General features: G+C 42.7%; 1 protein-coding gene across 6 annotated transcripts in view; it reads right to left on the reverse strand.

Annotated features, from left to right (window-relative positions):
• Nucleotides 1-23312, reverse strand: part of ADAM22 (ADAM metallopeptidase domain 22) — a 331085-nt gene that overhangs the window by 95097 nt on the left and 212676 nt on the right. For all 6 annotated transcript variants that reach the window (XM_075315606.1, XM_075315604.1, XM_075315602.1 and 3 more), the window contains exons 11-17: nt 19840-20006; nt 13656-13740; nt 12668-12758; nt 10374-10425; nt 3791-3890; nt 2411-2482; nt 351-443 (exon numbers count right to left, since the gene is read on the reverse strand). In XM_075315606.1, the coding sequence (XP_075171721.1) occupies nt 351-443; nt 2411-2482; nt 3791-3890; nt 10374-10425; nt 12668-12758; nt 13656-13740; nt 19840-20006 (660 nt within the window). The remainder of the gene's footprint in view (nt 1-350; nt 444-2410; nt 2483-3790; nt 3891-10373; nt 10426-12667; nt 12759-13655; nt 13741-19839; nt 20007-23312) is intronic.

Consider the following 23312-nt stretch of genomic DNA (forward strand, 5'->3'; position numbering starts at 1 on the left):
CTTTATAGAGAGCGGAGGGAAAAACTTCCAGATGTGTCTTTATAGAGAGTGGAGGGAAAAACCTGCAAATGTGTCTTTATAGAGAGCGGAGGGGAAAACCTGCAGATGTGTCTTTATACAGAGAGGAGGGAAAAACTTCCAGATGTGTCTTTATAGAGAGTGGAGGGAAAAACCTGCAAATGTGTCTTTATAGAGAGCGGAGGGAAAAATCTGCAGATGTGTCTTTATAGAGAGCGGAGGGAAAAACCTGCAGATATGTCTTTTTAGATAGTGGATGTATACTTCTGGTTTAAGTTGTATACCTGATAAATACCCAGCGCCCCCTGTGACAGGTGAAGGTCTCCTTTTACCTTACATGTGGAGCAGCACAGCCCGTCACTGCACTGTGATCCCTCTGTTAACATACATTTCCGGCAGCACTCCCCTCCCTCAGCCGCACACTCCTATGGAGCAAGAACACAATTTAGTAATTGTATTTTGTGAGTCAAGAGTGAATGTAAATACATAAATGGAGGTAGATCACCCAGCTGCTTTGGGATCTCGAAAATGAGAAAAGCCAGTGCTGGTTAGTCCTGGGTCCCTCCAGGGCTGGGAAGAAATGTGAAGGCTTCCCCTCCCCAGAGGAACATCATGACCGGCAAACAAAGGGAAGACAATAGGACCAACTGAAAGGCACGGAAGGGGAAAGTAACACCAAGCCCTTCTGTCCTGGACGGAAAATCCTGAGCTGTTCCTTCAAGGCTCCTTCACTTCATAATAATATCACTACCAGCTCATAAATTACCTGCTTTGTGACACAGGTAGCATTGTATCACAACGTCATGTATGGAAAAAAGAAATAAATAAGTACACCCCTAGTTGAAAAGTAAGATCTCACCGAACAAAATAAGATTTTTTTAAATTTGGACACAACTGAGTTTCATAGAACATTTTTTTAATCCATAACATGAAAGTAAGGTTAATGATATAACCTCCATTACAAAAGCTTTGTTTTTACTTAAATTAATTGATGCAAAAATGAGTACACCCCATATAAAAAAAACAACTATGTCTGACCTCCATCTTTATTAAGGAAAGCACCAAGTCTTCTAGGCACGGAATGAACAAGTTGGCGACATATTACATCATCTATCTTTTTCCATTCACCAAGAACAAGCTCTTTTAGAGCCTGGATGTTGGATGGAGAGTGATGACATCTTGTCTCTTCAGAATTCCCTATAGGTGTTCGGTTGGGCTCATATTACAAGACACTTTCAACCTGTTCTTCTTCAGAAATGCATCAAAGGTGTGTTTTGGATTATTGTCATGTTACAAAAGTGCACGTCTACCAAGGGCATGGAGTGATGGGAGCATCTTCTCTTTCAATATAGAGCAGTAAATTTGTGAATTCACAATACCATCTATGACATGTAGCCCCCGACACCAGAAGCCATCATACATCCCCACATTAGGACATAGAAACTACCAAATCTCACTGTAGGCACTAGACATTTTCCTCTGTACTGCTCCCCTTTGAGATGCCATCAAGTGTAGAAGCGATTACTGCAGTTCTAAAACATTTGTCTTGCTATTAATATTGCAGAGTAAAGAGTCCCAGTAGTTTGTAGTGTGTAAATAACTTATTTTCTTTCTCAGGTCTTGTGACATTTCTCTTTCATATGGTGCCATTGCTGACAGCATGAAATGGGAAGGAAATTTTTAGTTAAGTATTGGAGTTTTATATTCATAGTCATTCATTTTAATTAGAATTGTGTAGCCTAAACTACTTTCCTTCCCTTTTTAAACATGGTCTGGAATGAATTTGTTAGGAAAATTACTTTTTTGGGATGGGCACAATAACACATCTTATTTGCAATCAATTGAACATTTTCGGGAATATTCTGTAGTATTCCGTAGTATGGTATTCCAGAGAAAATGTTGATTCTGAAAGAAAACTAAAGGTTGGGGGTGTACTCATTTATGCTGAGCACTAATATGTGTATATCTCTCTCATATATATATATATATATATATATATATATATATATATATAAACAAAAGTGGTCCAAAATTAGGTGGACAGTATGTGTAATAGGTTATCAAACATGGTGTAAAGTGAAACTGACTCAGTTGCCCTTAGCATCCAATCAGATTCCACTTTTCATTCTTCACAGACTCTTTGGAAAATGAAAGGTGGAATCTGATTGGTTGCTAAGGGCAACTGAGTCAGTTTCACTTTGCACCGTGTTTGATAACCCTATTACACATACAGTCCACCTACTTTTGGACCACCAGATATATATATATATATATATATATATATATATATATATATATATATATATATATATACAACCCTGTTGATAACCCTATTACACATACTGTCCACCTACGTTTGGACCACCCTCTATATAATTTGTCATTTGCTTACCGCCACAGTGCCGCAGTCACATTCTTCCCCAGCTTCAACAAAACCATTGCCACATTCAGGGGGATCCAAAAGCTGAAGAGCAAAATAAAAGACAAGTGTTATATCTGCACTATAGAGACTATGGCCATACAATTAATAAGAAGCACAGAAATTCTGCGGGAATTTCCAAGAAAGATCTAAAGGTTACCTAATTCACTAAACTTATGATTTCTTTTTGATTACTATTATTTAGTTCAGTGCAAAAATACATAATTCCTTAGGTTGAGAAAAGACCTAGGTTCATCTAATTCAACCTTCCTCCACCAAGTATATATTTTTATCATTAAATCATTTATAACCGACAATGTGTGTACTGAGGAAATCCTCCAGCCCTGATATAAAAGCTGTTATAGTGTCTGCCATTACTACCTCTTGTGGTCGGCATTCCACAGTCTGACTGCTCTAACTGTAAAGAACCCTTTCCTATTTAGCTGCTTAATCTATGGAAAAATAGAAAGAGATGAAAAAGGGAGCAGAACTGAATTTCTATGAAACCTGCTGAGTAACACAGCAAATAGCCCCAAAAATTGCTAAAAATATCTAGTACAAAAAGAGGTTACTAAATACAGAATGCCAGGACAGAACATGAAAAAAGCAATGGAACCCACCACTGAATCCAGAGTACAGCAATTAATCCATGTACTGATGTTTAATGTGCAATATGGATACCTATGAAGCCACTGTAGATGGTTTACTAATTTTAGGAACCCTACCTGGCCTGAGAATATGTTGGGTGCAGTGTTAGTGTAGCCCCTCTAAATTTTTCCTTGAATCGGGCATTGTTGTTGTTATCTGCACAGTTTGTCAGAGGAAAAACAAAGTAGGAGAGTACCAGCTCTGCGCCCCTTTCATTTTTAGGATCGGTGGGGATACCAGAGGTCTGACCAACAACAAACATTAAGTGATGGCTTATTCTATTGATATGCTATCACAGCGAGCGGGCACAGATGGCAAAAGGCCATTGTACAAGAACAGCGTCTGGCCTATTGTAGCCCAATAACTCATCTTAATGCACAATTCCTCCTGCTTTGGAGGTAGAAATGGCCCCACAACCTCTTCTGCACCTCTGGCGGCTGCAGAGGTTGCACCAGTAATATGTCCGCCCCTGCATTGATATCTAATTGATTTTAATGGGGTATTGTGTAATACTTCCCATCCCCTGTGGTGGCGCTGTTGTTGAGGTATTAACCACTTACAGTCATGTTCTCCAACAGATTACAGCTGATTACAGGGGGTGCCATCAATGAGACAATCTTTGATCAGTTTATCATCAAGGGTCCCTTCTTTTCCCCAAAATTTGTATGTGTCGTCCTTACAGAAAACAAGAATAATGGCCCGCACCTTTAATGGCTTATTAAACAGACAGGCTCCGCCACCGCTGTTCAGAAAGTCGTGGTATTCCTGGACATCGCAGGACGAGAACTTGTTGGGGAGATAGTAGCTGTGACACCGAAAACACTGATTATATAGATGAAGACTTACACACACAAAATTATGTGACAGGAGGAAAGCAAAGTCCTATTGATTCATATTAGGCATTTATATGGCAACACCATACTCCAAGGTGCGGTACAATGCAACATTCCTTAAAGAAATTTTCCATTTACAATTGTTAAATACCTACCTGCTTTGACAATGCAAATGGCACTACCCACTGAGCACAGTGATTGGCTGCAGTGGTCATGTGCAATGTCACCTGCTGCAGCATGTCAATAAAGACTGGAGCAACAGCGGAGAGGCATCACTGGAGCCGGGGAAGGAATCGTGTTTTTAGGTGTGTTTTTGTGTCATGCATTTGTTTTTGTAAAATCAATGGCTGGAAGGGCTACAAAACTCAGGAAGAAAAACACACGCAATTGACATGCTACTTTTTTTTTTTCAGAAGGACTCAACCTGTCAGGCGGATTTATGGCCCATTACAAAATCTGAGAGGTCAGCTCGAGAGACTGTGAGGGCAGCAGACTTCTGATCCTACATGGATATTTGGACAATAAAACGTTCACACCACTAATCAAAGCTAATTAAGGATTCACTCTCTAAGCTCATTGTATGTTTATTTAAATGTCTTTTATTATGCCATCCCTCTTTTCTGTTTATGTATATATTTGTATTTCTTCAGGAATTTTCTCATACCATGCCTGATGAAGGGACCTGAGATGTCTCAAAAGCTTGCTCTGTAACATGATTTTATTTTATTTTAGTTAGCCATTAAAAGGTTTCACAACGACAAAATTTTAATTTTGTTTCTCTCACTGAGAGTAATCAATCAACTTTTTTTTCTGCACCCAAAACTGCAAGGACAAAAGAAGCTACGTGTGCACAGAACTTCAGAAGGCTCATTGACTTTGCTGGGATAAGGATAGACAGGCAGATTTGGGCAAGAAACTGCACCTAAACACCACATCAAAACGCAGTGTGTGCACAAGGCCTAATACCCAACACATAAATGGCCTTCTTAAAGGGGTTATCTGATCTTCCGATGAAAATCTCCAGCACTCAATGTGACTGCAGACTTCTGAATCCTTACTACACATGGTGAGAATGTGGCCGCAAGTACCAAAATCACATACCTGCATTAATAGGACCGCCCGCCTTCAATGGCAAGACAGGATAATCTGGACAGCACGCACAATAAGGATTCAGAGGTGAGCAGTCCCATAGAGTGACGGCGGACTTTTATCAGAAGACCAGACAACCCCTTTAATTCAGCTCCACCTTCCAAAACGGCATCTATGTCGTCTTATTCCGCCAGCCAAACCCTGCCGTGCACTGATGAGAGGCAATGGCCCTGAAACAGCTGACTGTAGATCATGAGTTTTTGGTTTGGCTATTCCTGTGTCGACCATTATTGCGCCGCTTGTGGACACCTCTGCTGATGGATGTATTGTACGAAAATTCATCATAAATCACTGGCAGCCAACAATCTGTAATCCATGACATCATCAAGCAAAGATGATTGGGGATGAAGACCCTGATCTTTTTATACTGTGAACCTATAGGAACCCATTTTTAGGGCTTTGTAAAACCCCATGGATAAATTCCATTTCTGGCCAGTAATGGCAGAAGATATAAAGTGAAAGCTGCACACCAAATTCAGAGAAATATGAACACGCATAACTGCTTTATAATACATAAGGAATGAAAAATACAATTAGCCATATGAAAAATTGAAATGTGACATTCCATAACTGCTGAGGATTATTTGAAAAAAAAAAAGAAGGGATTTTTAGCTAATATATTGATCACTTCATTATTGCCCCATAACCACTTCACGGTAATCTCTTATTTATGGGGTCCCTAACCAAATGTTACCTCTATATGCGGTTAAAACCTGCTTGTGTGTATGGGTACCTAACCAAATGTTACCTCTATGTGCGGTTAAAACCTGCTTGTGTGCATTACCTCTATGTGCGGTTAAAACCTGCTTGTGTGCATGGGTACCTAACCAAATGTTACCTCTATGTACGGCTGAAACCTGCTTGTGTATGGGAAGCCAGGGACCTGGCTATATAGGAAATTGAACAAACATGGCTAAAGGGCTCAGACAGAATAAAGTTGCATAACAATCAACTTTTAGCCATGTTTGTTCAATTTCCTATATAGCCAGGTCCCTGGCTTCCCATACACAAGCAGGTTTTAACCGCATATAGAGGTAACATTTGGTTAGGGACCCCATAAATAAGAGATTACCGTGAAGTTGGTTATGGGGCAGTAATGAATTGATCAATACATTAGCTAAATATCTCTTTTTTTCAAATAATCCTCAGCAGTTATGCAATGTCACATTTCAATTTTTCCATTTTTCATATGGCTAGTTGTATTTTTCATTCCTTATGTATTATAAAGCAGTTATGCTTGTTCATATTTCTCTGAATTTGGTGTGCAGCTTTCACTTTATATAGATTGTTTATTTTTAGCTAGCACCCTGTTCACATTTGTAATGGTGTTTCAGCAGTTTTTTTGATAGTAATGGCAGAAGAGTCCAGCAGCTTCTGACCCCTTCGTCTTCCCGTATCCAAACTGAGCCGGAATGATAATGGGAGAAGATGAGGGTTGGAGGGGATAGCACCCAGTTGCACAAGTGTTTGAGGGTCTCTGGCCACAATATCCAGTTCTGCTTTGTCCTCTTTTCTCCGATGGTCTCATTAATGTATTCTGATCTTCATATTACAATCACATCAGGCTACTGTCTGCTATTAGGACCAGAATAAAGAATCAAAGGCATGCGATACGATGACTGCTCACATCTAAGCCTTGTTCTTAAGTGACGCCATACACATCTGGAGGTCACTTCACTACAATATACTAATATTTGCTCTCGCTGACGATCAATTTATCTGATATTCTTGAGCCTTTCATCTTTCTCGAGGCCCTTTTTTTAAGGATGGGTTGCGGCTTGGTCGTAGACTGGAAGATAACCGCTGCTTTGGAAAAAAAACAATTAGAAGCGGAGGACTCCATTAGACTTCAATGGACATGATCTTCTGGGGTAATAAGTCCGGCTTCTCATAGGAGACTGTATTACTGTAGTTTATGAAAGTCGGCTACTTAGATAATTGGAATTTAATGATGAAGACTAACAATCAATTGGGCCTTAGAAAGCGCAGCAAGGAAGGACATGTACAATTCCTGATAGTCACTCCTGTTTCCCTTGTGAAATATACATACCGAGGACTATAGGTGCCAGCGTTCAACTACAGAGGTATGGAAACATAATATTGGATTCTTAAGGTATGTTCACACAGTGCATTTATTTTTTACTACAAAGATGCAGCGTTGTTGTTAAAAAAAACCGCACTGCTGCAAAAACACACGAAGATGCATTTTTACTGCGTTTTGCCCAATGTGTTTTTTAAGTCAAATCTATTGACTGGAAGGGCTCAAAAACACAGAAAGAATTGACAAGTTGCATCTTTGTGACCACCACAAAGACGCAGCCAAAAAAAAGCTGCAACATGCGTACAGCAAAACTGAAATCTCATAGACTTTGCTGGGGAAGAAAATGCAAAACACGCAAAAATACTGCAAAAACCGCAGCGTGTGCACAAGGCCTAATTGAGATTCGATCAGTAAGATTGCTCTGATGGTCTTACTGATAAGTTTGTCACTCTTTTGTCTGTCTTTTTCTGATCTCCTCTCAGCTTATTTATGCCTAGAGACCACAACAAAATTTACTGAGCAGGGAAACAAAAAGTCTGTAAAAAGTGGACACAAACTTTTTCAATTCTATCTGCCAGCTGATATGACTTGATTGAGACAGGGGCTATGTGGAGATGAGCAGAAAAGGGACAAAGACGTCAAGTGTCTATACTTCTGGGATGTTACACCTCTGCAAAAGAAGGAAATATGTGTAGTGGGTTTAAATATACATGTGTAATGTATATGCATGCTTGTGTAAGGTGTATGGAATTGTGGAAACTCTATATGTGTGTAATATGTACAGATGGAGCTTTAAAGATACCACAAATGTTACAAAAGCCATTGAGTTTGTATAGTGAGTTTTTGAGTTACAATTTTCTGCATAGGAATATCGTTCTGCATTCTGGTATCATTGTCATTTTAAGAAAGGCTATATCTGTATGTGTGTGTGTGTGTGTACACATGTGTGTATGTGTGTGTGTATATATGTGTATGTGTGTGTATGTCTGTGTGTGTGTGTATGTATGTGTATGTGTGTGTACGTACACATGTGTGTATGTGTGTGTCTGTGTGTGTGTATGTGTGTATGTCTGTGTGTGTATATATGTGTGTGTACATGTGTGTATGTGTACATGTATGTGTACGTGTGTGTGTGTGTAATTGTGTGTGTGTGTGTGTGTATGTGTGTGTACGTACACATGTGTGTATGTGTGTGTGTGTGTGTGTGTGTATATGTGTATGTCTGTGTGTGTGTATATATGTGTATGTATGTGTACATGTGTGTGTATGTGTACGTGTGTGTGTATGTGTACGTGTGTGTGTGTGTGTGTGTATGTGTACGTGTGTGTGTGTGTGTGTGTGTATGTGTACGTGTGTGTGTGTGTGTATGTGTACGTGTGTGTGTGTGTGTATGTGTGTGTGTATGTGTGTATGTGTGTGTATGTGTGTGTGTGTATGTGTACAATGTGGACATGTGTGTTTTATATTTTTATATGTGAATGTGTATTGTGGATATATATTTGAAATCTATCTGTGTACTATGTATGTGTGTGCAATGGGGATATGTGTAGAATTTGTATATATGGGCAATATGATAAATATATGTGATGTGTATATATGTGTAGAATCTGTATATATTTGTGTAATATGTATAGTATGTATATGTGTAATGTGGATATATGTGAATTATGCATGTTTGTAATGTGTAGACTTTGTATATATGTATGTGTAAACCGCATGTGGTTTTATTGCGCTTTGCTGTGGTTTTGCTGCGGTACGTTCCTACATTATTTTGATAGCACAGGGATATGCTCACCTGTCCCCGCTCCTGCTGTCCGTGGTGCTGAAGTCTACCGCGATGCTGTGTCCCGTGTGGCTGTCTCCGGTGCTCTGCTACTTACGGGTCGGCTGTGTAGTGCATAACTGCATATGCATGAGCCGGCCTGGAAGCAGGAGACCAGCGTCCGGAGGCAGCCTCGCTGGAGAAGGTGAGTATAAGATCAGCGGTGACTTCAGTCAGCTGATGTGCAGTGACAGCTGGAGTCCTCCACCTGTCACCGCAAAGCACATGAGTGAAGTCACCGCTGATCCCGCACGGCTCACTTCACTTGCGGCCTGATCTTCACAGTGAGCAGTCATGGTCTATGGCGCTCGCTGTGATTGTCAGGTGTAGCAGAGCTGAAAGCGTAGTGGGACCTTGTGTGGATTACGTTGGACCTGGAGGGCTGTTATTGGTGGGGTTAATAAAGTGGTGAAAGAGGGGGCTTTATTGTCTTTTATTCCAAATAAAGGATTTTTGGAGTGTTTGTTTATTTACTTTCAATTACAGTTTAGTGATGAGGGGTGTTTTATAAACTCCTGCCATCACTAAACTAAGACTTAGTGGCAGCTATGGGCTGCTGCCATTAACTCCATAATACCCCGATTACCACTGCACCAGGGCAAATCAGGATCAGCCGGAAAAAGTCCCGGGACTGTCGCATCTAATGGATGCGGCAATTCTGGGCGGCTGCTGGCTGATATTTATTGGCTGTGGGGGGCTCCCCATAACAAGAGGCGCTCCAGCCTGAGAATACCAGCCCCCAGCTGTGAGGCTTTATACTGGCTGATTATCAAAATTGGGAGGACCGCACGTCGTTTTTTTCAAATTATTCATTCATTTATTTCGCTGTACGCTATAGTCCCACCCACCATCGTCTGTGATTGGTTTAAGTCAGACAGCTGTCACTCAGCGTGGGGGTGGTTCTGACTGCAACCAATCACAGCCACCGGTGAGCAGGGAAGGCGTGAATATATTATGAGACTAATGAGAGTCCGGCTCTGGAAGATGAAAGAGCTACCGTGGAAGCACTGTGACAGCCGACTGGTGATTGGTGAGTATGAAGCGCTTGCTCCTACCCCTTTGCGCCAGATTGTGTTCCAAACAAACTTTATATGGGTAGCAGCATCTGGCTGGATACCGGGGATCAACCCTCCGCCGACCCAGAGTCAGCGGGTGATTGATCTGCCAGCACTCCAAACCGCAGGGACCTGCGAAAAAGAAGTGACATGCACATTAATTCCGCAGCGGAAATTCCGCAGCAAAATCCACAAGGACAAAAAAACGCAGTGTGCGCACAGCCTTTTTTAATCCCCATAGATTTTGCTGGAGAAGGACTGCAGAAATGTTATAAACATTTTCTGCAGCATTCCTTCAGCGAATTCCGCGGTAATTCCTCCGGGTAAATGCGCAGCGTGCGCACAAGGCCTTACTCCTGCTTTCCCCTTCCCTTTAGCTGGTACTTACCCAATGTCTTCCATGATGCACCCAAACCATTTATCTTCACATATACACTCGCCTGAAAAACAATAAAACGGACTTCAAGATAATATTATTTCATTTTATATGTATGAAGGTAAATTAAGAGGGTTCTTCAGTGGGGATCACTTCTGTATCAGAAAGTGTCCCCGGCTAACGGTACAACTAAATATACCAGCTGGGACCTGTGCACAATCTACAGCAATCAGGCATCTGTCCAACTCATTGTAGGACCGGTGCTCATTACCTGCCTGTCCTGCACATGATCTGGCCAGTATATGTAGATGTATTGTAATTTGTGCCTCTCACCTGCCAGGGGAAGAAGTAAGTGACGCGAAACAAGACCTTTCACGAGCTAGGCTGGGTTACTGATTCTATATATTCTACATTTCGTTACCATAAACTTCAGTCTCTTAACAACTCAGATGAGTGCAGCTCTGCAGTATAATACAGGTGGTAACTCAGGAACAGTAATGTAATTTATGTACATAGTGACTGCACCAACAGAATAGTGAATACAGCTCTGGAGTATAATACAGTGTGTAACGGAGGATGAGTACAGGATCAGTAATGCAATGTATATACACAATGACTGCACCAGCAGAATAGTGAGTGCAGCTCTGGAGTATAATAAAGGATGTAACTCAGGATCAGTACAGGATAAGAAACGTAATGTATGCACACAGTGACTGTGCGACGCCCTGGCCGGGCCAGGTAGTCACAGATAGGGCCCCGCACTACACTAGTCCCCTAACAAGGTGACAGCAGCCAAACATTTAAACCCTAGTCACCCCCCTCAGTGCTTGATGGACACACCAGGGGGCAGAGCCAGGCGGTTGGACATGCCCACTGAGGAGTTCAGATGGTCTGAGGTGGGAAAAGATGGTAGATCAGTTTGAGAGTTGAGTGGAGGAGGTCAGGCCTGTGTGACAAGCATGTAGAAGACTGACAGGTGCCAGGGTAGGAGCCCGGGTACCTTTGGCTAGGAGGCAGACGGAGGCCTCTGTTTGCAGGAGCCGGGAAGACAGCTCGGTGGACCGGGACAGGGTAGTGGCCCGCCGGTACCGACCCGGGGAACCAACCCGGAAACCGGAGCACAAAAGAGGGGTACTCAGACCCTGAAGCTAGATCCAGAAGCTACTGGGGGCTAGCTAATTAACTAATTGCGGCCAGGACTATAGTTACTGTCCCACCCAAAGGCCCGACTGAAGACAAAAGCCCAACGAGGGGGATAGAAAGCCACCGCCACGGCAGAGAGATCCCACAGGCCAGCGTCTGCGGGCAAAGGGCTCCTCAGGCAACCGCAAGCCGGGGAGCGGACTCCTGAAGTTGCAAGCGCAGGTAGTCCACCATCACAAAACAGGTGCAGGAGAAAGGCAGAGACCACAAACCGGGTGGGGGACCAGACTGCAGCCGGCTGCGGGCACCGATCACCATCACCTTGGTTTACCAGAGACTCGTGTGTTTACTAATAGTGAGTACATCAGTGCCCTCCAGCCGCACATCTCCCTGCACCGTACAACTCCCCCAACGGGTCCCGGGGCCACCATCCCTACCCATGGAGGGTTTAACAACTTGCTGCGCAACATCTCCCCCGGGTGCCCCGTAACTGCAGCGGTGGTGTCCACCTTCACCACATCCCGTGGGTGGTGTCACGAACTTAAACTTGGCTCCGGCCGTACACCTACGTCCCCACACCGCCAACCCCTTTTTGATCGGAGTGACCGCAGGACCCCGGGTCCGGAAACCCTCGAGCCACCCACTGAAGGTCCGGACCCGAGCGGCTCGGCTGCCGAGCACGGGGCGGCACAACTGCACCAGCAGAATAGTGAGTGCAGCTCTGGTGTATAATACAGGATGTAACTCAGGGTCAGTGCAGGATAAGAAATGTAATGTATGTACCAAATGACTCCACCAGCAGAATAGTGAGTGCAGCTCTGGTGTATAATAAAGGAGGTAACTCAGGATCAGTACAGGATAAGTAATGTAATGTATGAACACAGTGACTCCAGCAGCAGAATAGTGAGTACAGCTCTGGGGTATAATACAGAATGTAACTCAAGATCAGTACAGGATAAGCAATGTAATGTATGTACACAGTGACTGCACCAGCAGAATAGTGAGTGCAGCTCTGGAGTATAATACAGGAGGTAACTCAGGATCAGTAATGGATAAATAATGCATTTATATCTTATTAGGTGGACACACCTATTTGCGGATAAATCTCTTAGTTCAGATTGCTCACTAGTACATAAAAGAGATGCTGAATTTAGATTACATACCTCGCCGCAGTTTCTTCTTATCTGAGAAAATGCCTAAATTATGAGCCAGGGACTGTGCCAGCGTGATAGCCATGACGTCAGTCCTCCCGAACTACGAAGAAAAGAGAAGAGTCTGGCAGTGATTGTATATTGTGTCATTTACCTGTATTCAGGCCATTGCCTGATGTACTCATTCCTTATGTAGTTTATGCAGCAAATTAAAAAGTATATGCCCCCTCACACAGGTGTCCTTTATTTTTACACGATGGATTAAACATGCCGTACTCCCCAAAATCTGAATTCTACATTCTACATTTCCACTTAAAATGTTAAATTGCCAACAATTTGTGATACTGACATGTTTTTAAAAAAAAAAAATGGCCACCACAACAAAACATATTCTATTTCCTGGTGGTTATAAGGATCTCTAATGTGTATATATATATGTGTATATATATATATATATATATATATATATATATATATATATACACATAGGGTGGTCCAAAAGTAGGTGGACAGTATGTGTAATAGGTTATCAAACATGGTGTAAAGTGAAACTGACTCAGTTGCTCTTACCAACCAATCAGATTCCACCTTTCATTCTTCACAGACTCTTTGGAAAATGAAAGGTGGAATCTGATTGGTTGCTAAGGGCAACTGAGTCAGTTTCACTTTACACCATGTTTGATAACCCTATAACACATACAGTCCACCTACCTTTGGACCACTATATATATATATATATATATACAACCCTGTGTATTATGGTGATTAATTGGCAGCTATTGTTTTCTTGCTTTAGATAATGCTGGGATTTCCTGCTCTGAGAGAGGCAGATAGAGCTGCAGTATTTGAGCCTGGAGCCATTCACATGGCTGCAGCGGAGCACATTGGGAGCGAAATACCAGGAAAATAAAAAAAATAAAACCTACAATGATTTTACATGGGGACAAGGATTAATGGGTGGGATTTTTTTTTCTTCTGTAGGGGGCAATCAAATGCCTACCTCATTTACACCGCCTCCTTTCTGCAAAGAGCAGACTCCTCCAATGTATGCGGCTCCACTTCTGCTGCTTTCAAACTGACTCCCCCTTAAAGCATACATTTACATCGCAGTAATTACATGAAAAGTTTGTAAATGTCACACAAAAAAAACAAAAAAAAAATATGAAAAAGCCGTCAGAGTAATCATATAGGCATGGCAAAAATAGAGAGGCATAAGCAGATGTAATGACAATGTACACTGGCTGTGCATGGAAATCAGAATGAAGTATATACGGGGTCATCGGGGGCCCAAAAGTGGGAACAACATGCTATATCAGGGCGTTATATAGGGAGTTGGTGCAGCAAACTGGATTGTGGCTCCAGGTGAAGGAGAGCCCATCCAAAATGCTGATCAAACTGTTTTATGTTCATTTTTTTTTTAATCCATGTTTTTTTTTTATCCAGGTTTCTTTATCACTATCTATATTTTCTCACCGGTCACTAGACGTAATATTAGACTCATACTCTGATTTTAGGCTTATGCGTCTCGTTCAGAATACTTTTCCAAAGCCAAATAAACATCGACAGCAACAGACTGGCTCTAACTCATTGACTCCTACCGGAGGGTTTTCTAGGCATGCTCTAATCTGGGCAAAAGTTACTATGCAGGAAGGTGGACGAGGTGAGCTGAGACATGCCCAATTGTGAGTGGTGGATCATGTGTTATTTTCTGTATATAGAGGTGTTATCAGTCATTGTACAGGAGGAGGTGAGCTGTGACATCACCTATTGTGAATGGTGGATCCTGTGTTGTCTACTGTATATAGAGGTGTTATCAGTCATTGTACATGAGGAGGAGGTGAGCTGTGACATATCCTGTTATGAATGGTGGATCCTGTGTTATCTACTCTATAAAGGGATGTTACCAGTCATTGTACAGGAGGAAGTGAGCTGTGACATCACCAATTGTTAATGATGGACCCTGTGTTGTCTACTCTATATAGAGGTGTTATCAGTCATTGAACAGGAGAAGGAGGTGAGATGTTACATCATCTATTGTGAATGATGAACCCTGTGTTCTCTACTGTATATAAAGGTGTTATCAGTCCTTGTACATGAGGAGGAGGTGAGCTGTGACATCACCTATTGTGAATGATGGACCCTGTGTTCTCTACTGTATATAAAGGTGTTATCAGTCATTGTACAGGAGGAGGAGGTGAGATGTGGCATCATCTATATTGAATGATGGACCCTGTGTTCTGTACTGTATATAGAGGTGTTATCAGTCATTGTACATGAGGAGGAGGTGAGCTGTGACATATCCTGTTATGAATGGTGGATCTTGTGTTATCTACTCTATAAAGGGATGTTATCAGTCACTGTACAAGAGGAGGTGAGTTGTGACATCTCTTATTGTGAATACTGGATCCTTTGTTATGTACTGTATATAGAGCTGTTATCAGTGATTGTAGAGGAACGGAAGGTGAGCTGTGACATCACCTATTTTGAATGGTTAATCCTGTGTCATCTACTGTATATAGAAGTCATTACACAGGAGGAGGAGGTGAGCTGTGAAATCTCCTATTCTGAATACTGGATCCTGTGTTTTCTGCTGTATATAGAGGTGTTATCAGTCATTATACAGGAAGAGGAGGAGGTGAGCTGTGACATCTATTGTGAATAATGGATTCTGTGTTATCTACAATATATAGAGGTGTTATCAGTCATTATGCAGGAAGAGGAGTATATACCATACACTCACTGAGTTCCCCTATAACTGGACTGATAGTGGAAACAGGTGCGGCTTCATCCATCACTTGTCAGTCAACTGTGTAATTGTCCTGGTGATTGGAGGCAGCGGAGTGTTATCCCTGACAAATCGATGGCAGTGGTGGGACATCTGCGTGATCTCTCGGGCTGTGTGATCTCCGTGACATCATATATTGTGAATGGTGGATCCTTTGTTATCCAGAGTATATAGAGGTGTTAGCAGTCATTGTACAGGAGGGGGAGGAGGTGAGCTGTGACATCACTTATTGTGAATGGTGGATCCTGTGTTATCTACTGTATACAGAGGTGGCATCAGTCATTGTACAGGAGGAGTAGGAGGTGAGCTGTGATATCACCTTTTGTGAATTGTGCATACTACGGTAGATATTGAGGTGTTACCAATCATTGTACAGGAGGTAGAGGAGGTGAGCTGTGACATCTGTTATGAATAGTAGATCCTGTGTTATCTACTCTATATATACAGTATATGTTATCAGTCACTGTACAGGAGGAGGAGGAGGTGAGCTGTGACATTTCATTGTGAATAATGGATTCTTTGTTATGTACTGTATATAGAGGTGTTATGAGTGATTGTACAGGAGGGAGAGGTGAGCTGTGATATCACCTATTGTGAGTAGTGGAACCTGTGTCATCTACTGTATACAGAGTTGTTATCTGTCATTGGACAGAAGGAGGAGGGGAGCTGTGATATCACGTATTGTGATTAAGGCCCCGTCACACTAAGCAACATCGCTAGCAACATCGCTGCTAACGAACAACTTTTGTGAAGTAGCAGCGATGTTGCTAGTGATGTTGCTGTGTGTGACATCCAGCAACAACCTGGCCCCTGCTGTGAGGTCGTTGGTTGTTGCTGAATGTCCTGGGCCATTTTTTAGTTGTTGCTGTCCCGCTGTGAAGCACAGATCGCTGTGTGTGACAGCAACAACTAAATGTGCAGGCAGCAGGAGCCGGCTTCTGCGGAGGCTGGTAACCAATGTAAACATCGGGTAACCAAGAAGCCCTGTCCTTGGTTACCCGATATTTACCTTTGTTACCAGCCTCCTCCGCTCTCACTGTCAGTGCCGGCTCCTGCTCTGTGCACATGCAGCTGCAGGACACATCGGGTTAATTAACCTGATGTGTGCTGTAGCTAGGAGAGCAGAGAGCCAGCGCTAAGCATTGTGCGCTGCTCCCTGCTCTGTGCACATGTAGCTGCAGCACACATCGGGTAATTAACCCGATGTGTGCTGTAACTAGGAGAGCAGGGAGCCAGCGCTAAGCATTGTGCGCTGCTCCCTGCTCTGTGCACATGTAGCTGCAGCACACATCGGGTAATTAACCCGATGTGTGCTGTAACTAGGAGAGCAGGGAGCCAGCGCTCAGTGTGCGCTGCTCCCTGCTCTGTGCACGTGTAGCTGCGTGCACTGGTAACCAAGGTAAATATCGGGTTGGTTACCCGATATTTACCTTAGTTACCAAGCGCAGCATCTTCCACGCGGCGCTGCTGGCTGGGGGCTGGGACACTGGTTGCTGGTGAGCTCACCAGCAACTCGTGTAGCCACGCTCCAGCGATCCCTGCCAGGTCAGGTTTCTGGTGGGATCGCTGGAGCGTCGCAGTGTGACATCTCACCAGCAACCTCCTAGCAACTTACCAGCGATCCCTATCAGGTTTGATCGTTGTTGGGATCGCTGGTAAGTTGTTTAGTGTGACTGGGCCTTTAGTGGAGCCCGTGTTATCTACTGCATACAGAGGTGTTACTCTTTTTGTAATCTAGTCTGTAATGATAATGAGACTGCTGAAAAGTCTTCTGTGCAGAAAAGAAAGTATGAATATTAGGTTCACTGGGCAGAGTAAAAATGAAAAGATATCAGTTTTTTATATACAGTCATATGAAAAAGTTTGGGCACCCCTATTAATGTTAACCTTTTTTCTTTATAACAATTTGGGTTTTTGCAGCAGCTATTTCAGTTTCATATATCTAATAACTGATGGACTGAGTAATATTTCTGGATTGAAATGAGGTTTATTGTACTAACAGAAAATGTGCAATCCGCATTTAGGCTATGTGCGCACTAGAGATGTGAAGTTTCTCAAGAAAATTTCTTGAGAAACTTCTGGGAGTGAAAGATTTCCGGACCTCCGGAAAAAATCCGCACCAAATCCGCATGCGGATTTGACGCGGATTTGCCGCGGAATAGCCGCGGAATTGCCGCGATTTTCCCGCGGGTGGTTCCCTGCGGATTTTTGCCGGCTGTACTGCAGAAATCCGCAGGGTACCTGCGGAAATAATGGACATGTTCATTTTCTCAAGAAAGTTTCTCGAGAAATTCTTCTTGCGGAAATTTCTTGAGAAAAATCCGCACAAGTGCGCACAGCTTTTTTTTTTTTTTTCATAGAAATTGCTGGGAAATGTCTGCACAAAGATTGCAGACATTTCTCAAGAAATTTCCGCGGCAAATCCGCGGGTAAATCCGCGGGTAAAAAGCTCTAGTGCGCACATAGCCTTAAACAAAATTTGACCGGTGCAAAAGTATGGGCACCTCAACATAAAAGTGACATTAATATTTTGTAGATCCTCCTTTTGCAAAAATCACAGGGTCTAGTCGCTTCCTGTAGCTTTTAATGAGTTCCTGGATCCTGGATGAAGGTATATTTGACCATTCCTGTTTACAAAACAATTCCAGTTCAGTTAAGTTTGATGGTCACCGAGCATGGACCGCACGCTTCAAATCATCCCACAGATGTTCAATGATATTCAGGTCTGGGGACTGGGATGGCCATTCCAGAACATTGTAATTGTTCCTCTGCATGAATGCCTGAGTAGATTTGGAGCGGTGTTTTGGATCATTGTCTTGCTGAAATATCCATCGCCTGCGTAACTTCAACTTCGTCACTGATTCTTGCACATTATTGTCAAGAATCTGCTGATACTGAGTTGAATCCATGCGACCCTCAACTTTAACAAGATTCCCGGTGCCGGCATTGGCCACACAGCCCCAAAGCATGATGGAACCTTCACCAAATTTTACTGTGGGTAGCAACTGCTTTTCTTGGAATGCCGTGTTTTTTTGCCTCCATGCATAACGCCTTTTTGTATGACCAAAAAACTCAATCTTTGTTTCATCAGTCCACAGGACCTTCTTCCAAAATGTAACTGGCTTATCCAAATGTGCTTTTGCATACCTCAGGCGACTCTGTTTGTGGCGTGCTTGCAGAAACGGCTTCTTCCGCATCACTCTCCCATACAGCTTCTCCTTGTGCAACGTGCGCTGTATTGTTGACCGATGCACATTGACACCATCTGCAGCAAGATGATGCTGCAGGTCTTTGGAGGTGGTCTGTGGATTGTCCTTGACTGTTCTCGCCATTCTTCTTCTCTGCCTTTCTGATATTTTTCTTGGCCTGCCACTTCTGGGCTTAACAAGAACTGTACCTGTGTTCTTCCATTTCCTTACTATGTTCCTCACAGTGGAAACTGACAGTTCAAATCTCTGAGACAACTTTTTGTACCTTCCCCTGAACAACTATGTTGAATAATCTTTGTTTTCAGATCATTTGAGAGTTGTTTTGAGGAGCCCATGATGCCACTCTTCATAGGAGATTCAAATAGGAGAACAACTTGCAAGTGGCCACCTTAAATACCTTTTCTCATGATTGGATACACCTGCCTATGAAGTTCAAAGCTCAATGAGGTTACAAAACCAATTTAGTGCTTTTGTAAGTCAGTATATAGTAGTTAGGAGTGTTCAAATCAAGAAATTGATAAGGGTGCCCATACTTTTGCACTGGTCAAATTTTGTTTAAATGCAGATTGCACATTTTCTGTTAGAACAATAAACCTCATTTCAATCCAGAAATATTACTCCGTCCATCAGTTATTAGATATATGAAACTGAAATAGCTGTTGCAAAAACCCAAATTGTTATAAAGAAAAAAGGTTAACATTAATAGGGGTGCCCAAACTTTTTCATATGACTGTAGATAGTGATGTGGAAAATTTAAAAAGAAACTTAAAAATGGGTTCATCATGAAAAAACCTGATTTAAACAATAGGTCTTTTTGCAATGACACATTCCTATTTCAGAAGTAAATGATGGCATACATATTGCTAGGATAACAGGGAGATCTAAGTCTGGGACCTTCACCCATCCTAAAAATATAGGGCCCAAGAAATGAGTTTAGCGCTGGGCCGCACCTTCCCAGGTATTCCTCTGCGGAGGGGCGTCCCGGCCTCCAGCTGCAGTGTGAATCTATACAGTGAATGGGGACAAATGCATGTTCCCTGCATGGCCGGTGTCCAGGGTGGAACCAGGACAGGGGAATTTGGATAGTTGGTAAATCCTAATGAATGGAATATGCGTTGAAGGATCGATAGAACACAGTGTAAAATGGAGGCAGCATGCAAGCAATTTCCACAGATTAAGGAATGACGTACGAGAAGAGGTGGACAACGTCACTTTTGTCTTTAATAAAATCCCTCCTGTATTTCATAAATTCCTTCAGAGTCTTCAGAGGATTTTCATAAATGCTGAATTTATTGTCGTTAGCCCACGTTTCCATGGCGACTAACACTATTCTCGTGTTTAGCTGTTCCTTATATATCTAATGCATGAATGGAAGAGAAGGAAAGAAAGAAATAAGCTTGTCAGGGCCGGCGTACACTGCGGCAAGGAATACACAGATTTATCAATGTGTCGGAAATGAAAACTGGAACAACAGTGCTCCTAAAGCGGATAAGTCAATCAGGACAGGGTCAGAGGGTGCGGGGTAGCTCTCCTACAGCAATGAACAATTATTGGACAACCAATGAGCATAGGGTCAGAGGGTGCGGGGAAGCTCCCTCACAGCGATGAACAATTACTGGGCAACCAATGAGGACAGGGTCAGAGGGTGCGGGGAAGCTCCCTCACAGCGATGAACAATTACTGGGCAACCAATGAGGACAGGGTCAGAGGGTGCGGGGAAGCTCCCTCACAGCGATGAACAATTACTGGGCAACCAATGAGGACAGGGTCAGAGGGTGCGGGGAAGCTCCCTCACAGCGATGGACAGTTATTGGGCAACCAATCAGGAGAGGGTGCGGGGAAGCTCCCTCACGGCGATGGGCAATTACCAGGCAACCAATCAGGAGAGGGTCAGAGGGTCAGGGGAAGCTCCCTCACAGCGATGAACAATTACTGGGCAACCAATGAGGACAGGGTCAGAGGGTGCGGGGAAGCTCCCACACAGCGATGAACAATTACTGGGCAACCAATGAGGACAGGGTCAGAGGGTGCGGGGAAGCTCCCTCACAGCGATGGACAGTTATTGGGCAACCAATCAGGAGAGGGTCAGAGGGTGCGGGGAAGCTCCCTCACGGCGATGGGCAATTACCAGGCAACCAATCAGGAGAGGGTCAGAGGGTCCGGGGAAGCTCCCTCACAGCGATGAACAATTACTGGGCAACCAATGAGGACAGGGTCAGAGGGTGCGGGGAAGCTCCCTCACAGCGATGAACAATTACTGGGCAACCAATGAGGACAGGGTCAGAGGGTGCGGGGAAGCTCCCTCACAGCGATGGACAGTTATTGGGCAACCAATCAGGAGAGGGTCAGAGGGTGCGGGGAAGCTCCCTCACAGCGATGGACAGTTATTGGGCAACCAATCAGGAGAGGGTCAGAGGGTGCGGGGAAGCTCCCCCACAGCGATGGACAATTACCGCCGGGCAATTTTATTTCATAATGATGCTGCCATTGTCTTAAAAAAATACCTGATATATGAGCCAATACATTATATCACCTTTGCTCCTTTTTCCTGAAGTAAAATTGGTTCTCATAGTGAATTTTATAATTATTAATTATATTTATTTATTATTATAATTTGTTATATCATTTGCATAATTTTTAAGTAATTTATCATTTAAAACTTTTCAAAATTGTGCCAATTTTTTGCACAATTGCAGTAACCTATTGGAGTACAAAATCTTCCTAACTTTTTTTGCGCAGGTGTAGACTACCATGCAACATTTTAAAATTGTGCAAATTATTAGTGTAAAATGGTGCAAAAAAAACAAAAAGTATTTCCAAATAAGCAACATTTTATCAAACCAGTGAGAAAAGACATATAAATATATCATACTATTTAGTTCCATGAAACATACTGGTAGACACAGGCAGAAAAGGGCCCATGTGCAAGAGCAGTATACGGGCCCTTTGTAGTCCAAAGCTCATCATAATGCACAATGCCTCCTGCTATGGACGTGGTAGTGGCCCCCTTATCTCTTGGGCCCCTGTGCAGCTGCATGTCCATCCCTTATGAAGCACAATGTACATAACTATAAATATTTTTGCGTATAAATATATCTGTTTTCTGTTACCCCAGTCCTGTCTATTTTTGTGCCTTTACTAGATGAATTTTATGTATTTGGAATTTTTATTGCTTCGCCTCACATCTTAAAGGTGAGGTGCAATGACCTAAAAACACAATTCTGATGTTCATTTTATTATCTGTATATAATTAATTTTTATTTATTTATTTTTGAATTGAGAAAAGAGGTGAGAGTTGATTCAAACCTTTAGTTTTTTTTTTACTTTTAGGGTTTGTTTTTTTTAAGTCTCCCAATGTGACCTGAACCTGTGATGCTTTGATCTCTTGTCCTATACAGAAATATTTCAGTATGACAGCATATAGTACAAATATTCCCCTTTATGAAGTTCGGCTTGTGGGAGCTAGCTCCGATCGCTGCAGTCAGAGGTAGCTGTGTGCGTCTCCGAAGCACATCCCATACAACCGCATCTCCTCCATGATGGATATACATGTCATGGAGCGGAACGGGGGGGTAAACAATTACAGTTAGGTCCAGAAATATTTGGACAGTGACACAATTTTCGCGAGTTGGGCTCTGCATGCCACCACATTGGATTTGAAATCAAACCTCTACAACAGAATTCAAGTGCAGATTGTAACGTTTAATTTGAAGGTTTGAACAAAAATATCTGATAGAAATTGTAGGAATTGTCACATTTCTTTACAAACACTCCACATTTTAGGAGGTCAAAAGTAATTGGACAAATAAACCAAACCCAAACAAAATATTTTTATTTTCAATATTTTGTTGCGAATCCTTTGGAGGCAATCACTGCCTTAAGTCTGGAACCCATGGACATCACCAAACGCTGGGTTTCCTCCATCTTAATGCTTTGCCAGGCCTTTACAGCCGCAGCCTTCAGGTCTTGCTTGTTTGTGGGTCTTTCCGTCTTAAGTCTGGATTTGAGCAAGTGAAATGCATACTCAATTGGGTTAAGATCTGGTGATTGACTTGGCCATTGCAGAATGTTCCACTTTTTTGCACTCATGAACTCCTGGGTAGCTTTGGCTGTATGCTTGGGGTCATTGTCCATCTGTACTATGAAGCGCCGTCCGATCAACTTTGCGGCATTTGGCTGAATCTGGGCTGAAAGTATATCCCGGTACACTTCAGAATTCATCCGGCTACTCTTGTCTGCTGTTATGTCATCAATAAACACAAGTGACCCAGTGCCATTGAAAGCCATGCATGCCCATGCCATCACGTTGCCTCCACCATGTTTTACAGAGGATGTGGTGTGCCTTGGCTCATGTGCCGTTCCCTTTCTTCTCCAAACTTTTTTCTTCCCATCATTCTGGTACAGGTTGATCTTTGTCTTATCTGTCCATAGAATACTTTTCCAGAACTGAGCTGGCTTCATGAGGTGTTTTTCAGCAAATTTAACTCTGGCCTGTCTATTTTTGGAATTGATGAATGGTTTGCATCTAGATGTGAACCCTTTGTATTTACTTTCATGGAGTCTTCTCTTTACTGTTGACTTAGAGACAGATACACCTACTTCACTGAGAGTGTTCTGGACTTCAGTTGATGTTGTGAACGGGTTCTTCTTCACCAAAGAAAGT

The sequence above is a fragment of the Anomaloglossus baeobatrachus genome, chromosome 6 (assembly GCF_048569485.1).
Source record: "Anomaloglossus baeobatrachus isolate aAnoBae1 chromosome 6, aAnoBae1.hap1, whole genome shotgun sequence".
In the NCBI taxonomy this organism is placed as follows: domain Eukaryota; kingdom Metazoa; phylum Chordata; class Amphibia; order Anura; family Aromobatidae; genus Anomaloglossus; species Anomaloglossus baeobatrachus.